Source organism: Scardinius erythrophthalmus, assembly GCF_964197995.2.
Source record: "Scardinius erythrophthalmus genome assembly, chromosome: 15".
NCBI classification, from domain to species: Eukaryota; Metazoa; Chordata; class Actinopteri; order Cypriniformes; family Leuciscidae; genus Scardinius; species Scardinius erythrophthalmus.
The window spans coordinates 23,831,775-23,841,033 of record NC_138235.1 but is presented as its reverse complement, the minus strand read 5'-3'; the positions used below and the strand labels follow the sequence as shown (position 1 = coordinate 23,841,033).

Sequence of the window (9,259 nt, the reverse complement as noted above, 5' to 3'; positions counted from 1 at the left end):
CATTTGGTAAATGTCTCAGTGTCAATGCCTAAGAGAGGAGGAGGGAGGAGCAGAGACAGACAGGAGGGTGGGACTGCGGAGGCCTGCCCTGCACACAGGCGATGGAGACATATCAGGAGACACATAGCCACGAGAAAATACATGTCTGTCAATGCAGAGAGAGAGAGAGAGAGAGAGAGAGAGAGAGAGAGAGAGAGAGAGAGAGAGAGAGAGAGAGAGAGAGAGAGAGAGAGAGAGAGAGAGAGAGAGAGAGAGAGAGAAATTTCTTGATTCTGATGCCAGGACACACAGCTTATTTAAATAGCTACTCGAGCCACAGCAGTAGTTGTTCTCTCCTGTTGCATAATGGACATGCTGAGAGTGTGTTTATCTTGTTTTGTTTGCATGATCTTATTTATTTCTATTTGAGTGAGGTTTATAACACATTGTGCTTGGACAATGCTGTCAGATTGGCTGAGGCTTGTGCTCGTATTTACCTTCTGGACACAGCTAGTCCCAGGTTTTGGTGCTGGGAATACACGTTACCGCTTCTATCACAGGAACTGCTACACCTGCTTCAATGGATATCAAGGATACAACACAAGACACCTAGAGGCGGGTGAGTGTGACTGGATTCACTGTGAATAGATTCAACTGATTCTGCTTTTTGAGGGAATAACTTTTACTGTTATTTACTATCATATAAGATCTTGTATAGTAATTCAGGTGATTGTAAGAATGTGGTGGAACACATAAGTTAAATGATTGTGTGAATTCATAGAAGTTCTGGGACATAATTGATCGCGCTGTATGATTTGGTAATGTCTTGGCTGTGACAAAAGGAGCTTCATTCAGCACTAGTAATTCACCATGAAGGACTGGAGATGATAATGCCTTCACTTCACTGTGAACAGATGTCAGATGTGTAACAAAACAAATAATAAACTGGTACATTAGTGTTTGCCAAATACTGTAGAGACGACTGTTTTCTTCCCAGTTTTAGAAACCTGCAACTTATTAAAACAATGTAATTATGACAACTTAGCAATATTTCATTTACATTCTTAAATGACAAAGACTTTAGGCTGCGTTGAAAACAAATTTTCAGAGTTGAGTTAATGGACACTGATTTATGGAATTGCTCTTGGGGGTGTAGGGAGACTGTCAGAGCACAACCAATCATTAAAACACCATGAGTCTGCGTTACTAGAGGAAATTAACTTGAGCTTCCAGCATTTGTCCCCTTAGAATTCAGTACAGTGATAACTTTGATAAAGTAGGAACATTTTTACCATGCATGTTATTCATTTGGTAAAAATAAAGTCTGTTGGAACAATTTGTGGTGTTTGGAATTATTGAGTTTCAGTAGACCCTCAGGGTTATATCTTCTGCACCACCTATGAGGATCATGGATCAGATTTAGATTTGACTCTCTCTGTCTCTGCTGCTAAAAGTGAGGTGTCCCAGTACACTGCAACTAAAGGAAAGTTTTGATGACTGTGTAACAGAGGCCAGATAGTAAGAGCTGTGCAGGTAAACCTCACTACCCTGATCTCAAGAGGTGCTATAGCAATTCACACTAGAGTCTGTAATCTTTAGCCTCCTTGTTACAGCGCCCGTCTCCCACAGCGGAGACCTGGGTTCGAGGCCCGCACAGAGCACAGCAAGTAGAACCTGAGGGGTTGCATGCATAACAGGAAAATGTGTGCCCCACAGTGTCATATACAGTAAGTTCATTGTGAGTAAAGCAGTTAAAGGGATAGTTCACCCAAAAATACAATTCTGTCATTATTTTCTCACTCTCATGTTGTTCCAAACCTGTACGCATTTCTTTCTTCTTTTGAACACAAAAGAAGATATTAAGGTTTTCTTCATGACCTTAAACGGAGATCTGGTCTTGAATCAGGGTGCTCCAGGCTAATACTCTCTTAGACGGAAAGCAAGATTAAGGAGAAACGTGTTTTGGATTAAAGGGAGGCTGCTTGGCATGTCCATTATTTTTCATTCCTATAAGAATTCCTCTGATCATCTTCACTTATGAATAATGGTCTAACATTTTGCCTTCTTATTTGCTATCTCACATGCCCTCTTTACTCCAACAATGTGGAAGACAAACTTAGATTTTGGCACCACAAAATCACATATTTTTAAGCCATGCTTACTTAGAAAACCAAATACAGTGGGAGTCTTCACACAATCCTGTTATGTTTGTAATACAGGTAGTAATGCAAGATTCATGCATGGCTCACATATGATATGAAGCCAGATCTTTGTTAAACTTCAAAGCAAAGGTCAGTGATCTGAACCCAGTGTTTCAGAACTTATCGTGATAAGAAGCAGTTGTTTGTATAACCTGTAGACCTGAAAAGTTCAAGGTCACATATGTCATTGATTTTACCCTTTTCAATTGCAGTGTCCCAGCTGTACCTCACTGTAGGACTCTGAGGGCCAAACAACATAACATTTGTTATTTTGGTTGAAATGTGGGGTTCCTTATTATCTTGTGCACAGTGGGATACATTGAAGACTACATTGAAGTTATGAGATTTTAACCTGGAAATAAACAGAGTTTTAATGTTTGACATGAATCGAAGAACAAATAATTCAGATTCTGCACTTTTAGGTCATAAATCAAAGAAGTAAATTTGTGGCATTGATCATGTGACTCTTTGTAGGCCTACAGATGGTCCGGTGTTTTTTCTTCCATTGAAGCTCAAGATGCTCTTTTGATAATCTCAAATAATGCTGGAGATCATGATCATCAGATTTAACAAACTTTTGGATTTCATTCAGCTTGAGTGCTGCTGTCATTAAAGCAAAGGGAGACAAACCAAATGCTAAGACATTCTGAAATGCATGCTATTTCTTATTTAATTTCTCTCAAATTGTCAGACTAATAATATTTGTAATTTAAAACTCCTCTCAGTGCATGACAGCAGATGATCAATCTCCATTTCACTGTTTTCCTGCATTCTGTGTGATGAATTGCAGGGGTCTGTATAGATAGCCTATGGGCCACTGCTGGCTCTACAGCTGGGCTCTCATATGAATGCTGCATTTCATAAGTCTCGTTTGAAAACTCTGTTTATTTACATCCTGCTGCTGTGAATGGACCTTGTCTGTCTGAGCTCAGTTTGCAGTTGTGTACAGCACTCTTGTAATTAAGGTTCCCTCAGGCTCTCCTGGACAGGTGGTCTCAATTACCTTCATGGTATCTTATCATCTCACTCCTTTTTGCATTTCGTTTAAAGGAGGAAATACTCAGCAACGGTTTTGACTTAGAATTTGCACATGGTTTGTCTTAAAGCATATTAAAAACACCACATAGACATATAAACAACATTAAAAACTTGATTTTCACCACAGGGGGTCTTTAAACTTAAAGTCGGCATTAAAGCGGAAGTTGCAATCTTTTATTTCCTATTGTGATGTATAACCGAGTGAAAGGGCTTCTCGAACAAGAGAAAATGTAGGGCTGAAAATCTGAAAATTGATTGGACGGTTGTGGTTTGCTATTGCTGTGATCTCATGTGAGTGACAGGTTGTCCCGCCCTCTCGCCAGTAAACACATTAGAGGAGAGAAGAGATGTCGCTGCAAAATGGTAGGGGAAGTTATTTTGATTAAAGATTATGAGGGCACATGAAAAAAAAAAGATGTGCACAGATCAATTATTTTTAATAAATACTGCAATATTACATAAAAAAAGAAGAGTTGTCAATTTTGATTTCATGGTGACTTTAAATGAAGATACTCCCACCCCCAAACTCACACCATTGGTTGAGCCAGTGTTGCTGTCGGGCTGGTCGGGATGCTCAAACACCACTTTTTGGCAAAATCAACCTACAAATGTCACCTATAGTTGTCACTTATAGTTATTACTTATAGTTGTTTCTACATATCAAGCTGGGGCAAGAGAAAGTATTTTAACATTTGAAAAAGTTCTAATCTAAAAGTCAACTATTCACATCTTTATTTAGTCACAGTGATATTTTGTCCTTTGTCACATGCATGTGTCCCCTGTGTCAGATAACTACTTGTTTGTTCTAAATCAAATATGGATTTCATTTAGTTCTTGGCTGTACATTCTATTTGCAGTGTAGTTGTTTGTCTGGCAACATAACAGAAGTGATCAATCATTAGTATCAATTATTTAAGTAAACTGCATGATACGCATTTACATAAGCCTATAACAACTGCTCTAACCATCATCCAAATCTAAACCAGATTTGTTGTTATATGTCAATGAGGTTTAAATAAGTAAGAGATGATATACAGCCAGCCGATCCTCAGAGGGTTCTTATATCATCCTGAAAGGGTTTATTTTGGAATCGTGAAGCTGAATGCACGTTATCCCTCTTATTTCATGGCTACTTACCAAATAAATAAATATGTGGACATGAAATATTGATTCGAGATTTAAATTTGTAGATTTGCTCAAAGCTTTTGCTAATTACAATGCTACAGTAATTTCTATTACAGTCCATAACAATAAGTAAACAATCCGTCTTGCAACAAGACACAACTATTCTGTTTTGTATATTAATAATAATAATAATAATCTGCAATCTAAGATACTTTGGAGCTTTATTATTCCTCTCTATATCATATTAATCATGAGAGCACCTTTAATCTTCTCTGCTCCTGGCCTGTTATTGCGCTTTTATCAATCAGAACTGGGTCAGCCAGTCTGTTTAAATGCTTGGTTTAGTGTTTTAAGGTTTAGTCTTAATTAGTAAAACCACTGCAGTCGAATGGACCATCACTTGCGTCTTCCTGACTAGTGAAGTAGTTGTGTGAGACAGTTTGCAGACCCTTTGGAGTAATATGTAGTCCTCCATTAATTTGTCCACAATGTTCATCTACCAATTCTTTGTTATAGATAAAGTATACAAAAAAAAATTCTCATGTCCTTTTCACTGTATCTCTTGAAATGATGTGTGAAACTATAGGGAAAGCAGCTCTGTGAAGGGAATATGGAATAGTTAACTCAAAAAGGAAAATTATATCATTCTTTAGGCTACACTAATGTCGTTTCAAACCCGTAATGCTCTTAGTTTTTCAGTGGAGCACAAACATTTTTTTTTTGAAGAATATTTATGATAAATAAGTACGTTTAAATAAATAGTGACCATTTTTTGTGAACTGTTCATTTAATTATTATTAATTAATTCTCTAACTAATTTAATTATATTCACCCTTAATTATCATTTAGATGAATACAGAAGTAAATATTGAAACAAACAGCAAACTTACATCTTCTTCCTGAATCCGTTTCACAGTATGTTTTAGGCTTTTTTCTCCATACAATATCACTTCAACTCTCCAAGGCCCAGTTGGTACATCAGTTAGAGCCCAGAGCTCACTGACTCACACACTGACACAGTCTGCTGGCATTACAGTCTCTCACCAGCAGGGCTTTCACATGCCTGCTACACATCTCTGAGCTCTGCACCTGTACTAAACCTATCCATTACTCTTATCTCCCCGCTGTATCTATTCCCTAAATACTCAGTGGGATCCACTGGGTCAGGAATGTAAATTATATATGACATATACGGAATATTCAATGAAGGTAGACTGTACTGAGTCAAACATCTTTGCTTTTCCTTTCAAAATGTCAGAACTATTCAAACTCACTTAACTATTACTGCTGCCATATTTTAAAGCAATGTTTTGACCTTTTAAATGCACCATACATAATTAACAAAAAATGAATCCTGTGTTTCAGATTGTCAACATTGATCGTTCTGCTGTGGGAAAAGTCCTGTTACTGTAATTAAATTAAACATAGACAGCGCTATTTTAAAGGTCAGGGTGATTGTAAGACACATGGCCTGAGTCAGACAGGACACAAAGAGCTTATTCACTCGGAGATCTTCATTATGTGCAGATTGCACATTTCCACATTTTCATAAGTGCACTTTCAGAAATTCAATATTATAGCTTAAGCAGTTTAAAGGGATAGTTATTATTATTTACACACCCTCATGGCAATCCAAACCGGCATCGTTTTCTTTGGAACACAAAATAATATTGAAAATTTGAAAAAAGTTTGTTCTTTTAATACTTAATTAATTTTATTTTGTTTGTGTGTTCATACACTTTTAGAATGAAATTACAAAGAACCTGAACAGCAACTGACACGGCTAAACTAACACTTTTGCAGTTTTCTCTGGAGTGGATTAATTAATTTAGTGAGTCAGAATGATTTATGCTTTGCTTCCTTAGGCTTTGAAAGTTTGTGCAAGAATCAAACCACGTTCCACTGTGTGGCCTCATGTGTCTGCTTTCTTCTCCTCAGATATTGACGAGTGCCAGGTTCACAACGGTGGCTGCCAGCATAGGTGTGTGAACACCAGAGGCTCGTTCTACTGCGAGTGCAACCCGGGGTTTCGCCTCCACGTTGATGGCCGCACCTGCATAGGTGAGTCGTTGGGGGGTCGTGAGAGGTCACTGACAGAGAGCTGACAGACTGGCCTTCATCCAAAGCTTTAGAGGCTGTAATCATCACGGCCTAAGAAAAGTTTGCTTTCACAGAATGGGTTTCTCTTCAAAGCAAGCAGGGGTCCCCACCTTGAGCTCTGTGTATGAGTGGGAATCAAAGAGCCTCTTGTTTTCTTAATAGTGGAATGTTTGCTACTGTTCTGTACTATACTGTACTGTACAGGCCTTGTCATGGTGAGTTTGCGATGGACCTTTGAGATAGACCAGAGCAGGTCCCAACTGTTCCCTTGCCAGGCCTGCTATCAAACCATCACGTCAATCTATTCAAATGCGCCTGTTGTGTAAAAGGTGTCAGGTGAAACCCAACAATTCAGTTTTCAAAGGAAAAAACCCTGTGGGAATAAAGAGTTATTTCAAGCATATCAGTTTTGCTAATGGTGTCTGGATGTAGGGGTTTTGCTTTTCAAATTTGTGGCAATAATAACATTCCAGAGCTCTGGAAACCAAAATTGTACCAATGTGCATGAACTTTGAAATAATGAACAAAGTGACCAGTCTAATACCTTCTTCAAAGCCAATGCTGTGCCACACAATGAGTCCATGTGCTTCATCTTCCAGCTGGGCCGCCACATGACAGCTGAAAAGTCTTTCATTTGGGCATAACTTGAGAAAGAGCTTTTCTGGAAATATGTTTGTAATCTTGTGTTTTTGTGTGTGTTTGGAGGTGAAATGTTTCATTGGGAATCTCGAGTCTGGATTTGACAGTTGTCTTCAAAGTACTTCCAGTTTTATTTGTTTAAAGCACATGAAATGCCATACGATTATTTAGTAGCATCTGCTGTTTTACTTGACAATAACAATACTGGCCTGCTGTTGTATTTACCGAAGAACAAGTGAGAATTATTTTCTGTGATAATCGTCTGCATGTCACATATGATTGAGCTTAACTTGTATTGAACCCAGAACATTCCTTTCAATTTCCAAGGCAGTATGACAAATAACTAATGACTTATTCCATTATGGAAAACTGCATTCTGGGATCTGTTTGCTTTGCTGAGAGTCTGATGCAGTAGCAGCGTTGCAGTTCATTCTGTTTCAGCTGAATCAGCAGCTGAATCTTTTACGCTTCCAAGAGACCTGAAGAGTCCAGGGCCATGAGCTCCAGTCAGGCTTCAGGCTTGTTTATCAGTTTTTTCCGATATCAAACCAACTGTTCTATAAAACCACAATCTAAACCAAAGCTGAGTGGGAAGGAACGCACTACTAGAATAAACCAGAAACAGATGCTGCTAATTAATCGTTGAGGGTTCTTTCTAGGATTACTTTTTTTGGTTAACAGTAATTTGAGAAGCTATAATCTTGCTGATATCTCATGCCAGAAGCTTATTAAGTTGTGACTTATGACCACAGATAAACCCTTAATTATTTTTAATGCACCCAAGTATTCCCTGCCAAGAGAAATATTATCATCTACACCACCTCCCACCACCAAAATATCCCATTTCAACAAATTATCACTATTATTTGCTAATTTATATGCAAGTGAGACAATGGTCTGATTATATTGGATTATATATGTGACATTTTCAAATCTGTTTTGGACAGTTTGCAGAATCTGCATATATTATATGCAAGGATTTTTAATAACAGACGCCGCACTCCTCCACATTGAGGTTGACTGATATTCCTGTTATGACAGTATATATTTAGTCTAACTACTGAAATATAGACTGTGCATTGAGGACATTTGGCAGTCAGTGTCTTCAGTAAGATTTCTGATTTGGGGTATTATCCTCCCTGAGACATTTGAGTGGTGATCACATACAAGTGCTGCATCCGAAATTGCATATTTCTCTAATATATAGTAGGTGAAAAACAGTATGACAAAAGAAGTATGCCCGAATTAAGAGAACTCTGTAAAAAGTACCCGGATGACCTACTACTTTCGGCAAGATTCTGATGTGTGCATACAATGTACACTTGAGGCCACGGGAGACGATTTGTGAATGGCAGTAAAGCGACGTAACTGACGCTGGTAGGTCACATGACAATGGCAACATGGCGAATGTAGTATGTCCAGATTATATTCATACTGCATACACTTATACTATATAGAACACACTTTTTAGAGGTTGTGAAATAATATCTTATTCAAAATAAGTACCTACTCAAGAGAGTGTGCGATTTCGGACGCAGCGTATGCTAACTGTATGTGTTTACCTAGAGCTGCAGCTGTAGCCTTTGTCTGACCCTGTTTGATGAAAGAGGTGAGTGAACATTCTCAAAAAAGGGTGGAGACGAATTGAAAGGCCATCATTAGAGAAGAGATAACGAAAGAGTAATCAATGGATCAGTCTTTAATCTGAACTATTCAGGATTTACTTCAGAAGCATCATGCTAGGCATTAATGTTCTGAGATTACAGATTAGATTACTGGTCATTTACAGTAGTTTTTAGTCCAATGTCAGTTATCAACCACAAACATTCCCACAGACCGTTCTCATATCACCACACCAAATAGTTTTTAAATGGTGCAGAAATTTTGAAGTTATTTAGTAGTATTTTACTGAATATTATGATTGGTTTCTGTCCTGAGGTAATATCCTTTTTTTGGAAAACAGAAGAATGGCAACATTGCCAAGCATCACAATCCAAACACTTGAGTATGATATGTTTTCCATCCAAACATCATATCAGTTATCAAAGAAAAAATAATCATTTTAAAGTGAACTATTTTCACTAAATGATTCAGGTTTTGAAAATAATTGCTTGGTACTATTTTGGATAATTACTGTGAAGAATGCTTTTGACAAGGCCGTTCAATGATTATTCCAC

The 9,259-nt window shown here is 37.9% G+C and overlaps 1 protein-coding gene across 1 annotated transcript in view; it reads left to right on the top strand.

Annotated features, from left to right (window-relative positions):
- Positions 1 to 262: 262 nt before the first annotated feature.
- Positions 263 to 9,259, top strand: part of megf6a (multiple EGF-like-domains 6a) — a 36,005-nt gene continuing 27,008 nt past the window's right edge. The window contains exons 1-2 of the mRNA XM_081385853.1: positions 263 to 598; positions 6,282 to 6,404. Coding sequence (XP_081241979.1) covers positions 439 to 598; positions 6,282 to 6,404 — 283 coding nt within the window. The 5' untranslated portion in view covers positions 263 to 438. The remainder of the gene's footprint in view (positions 599 to 6,281; positions 6,405 to 9,259) is intronic.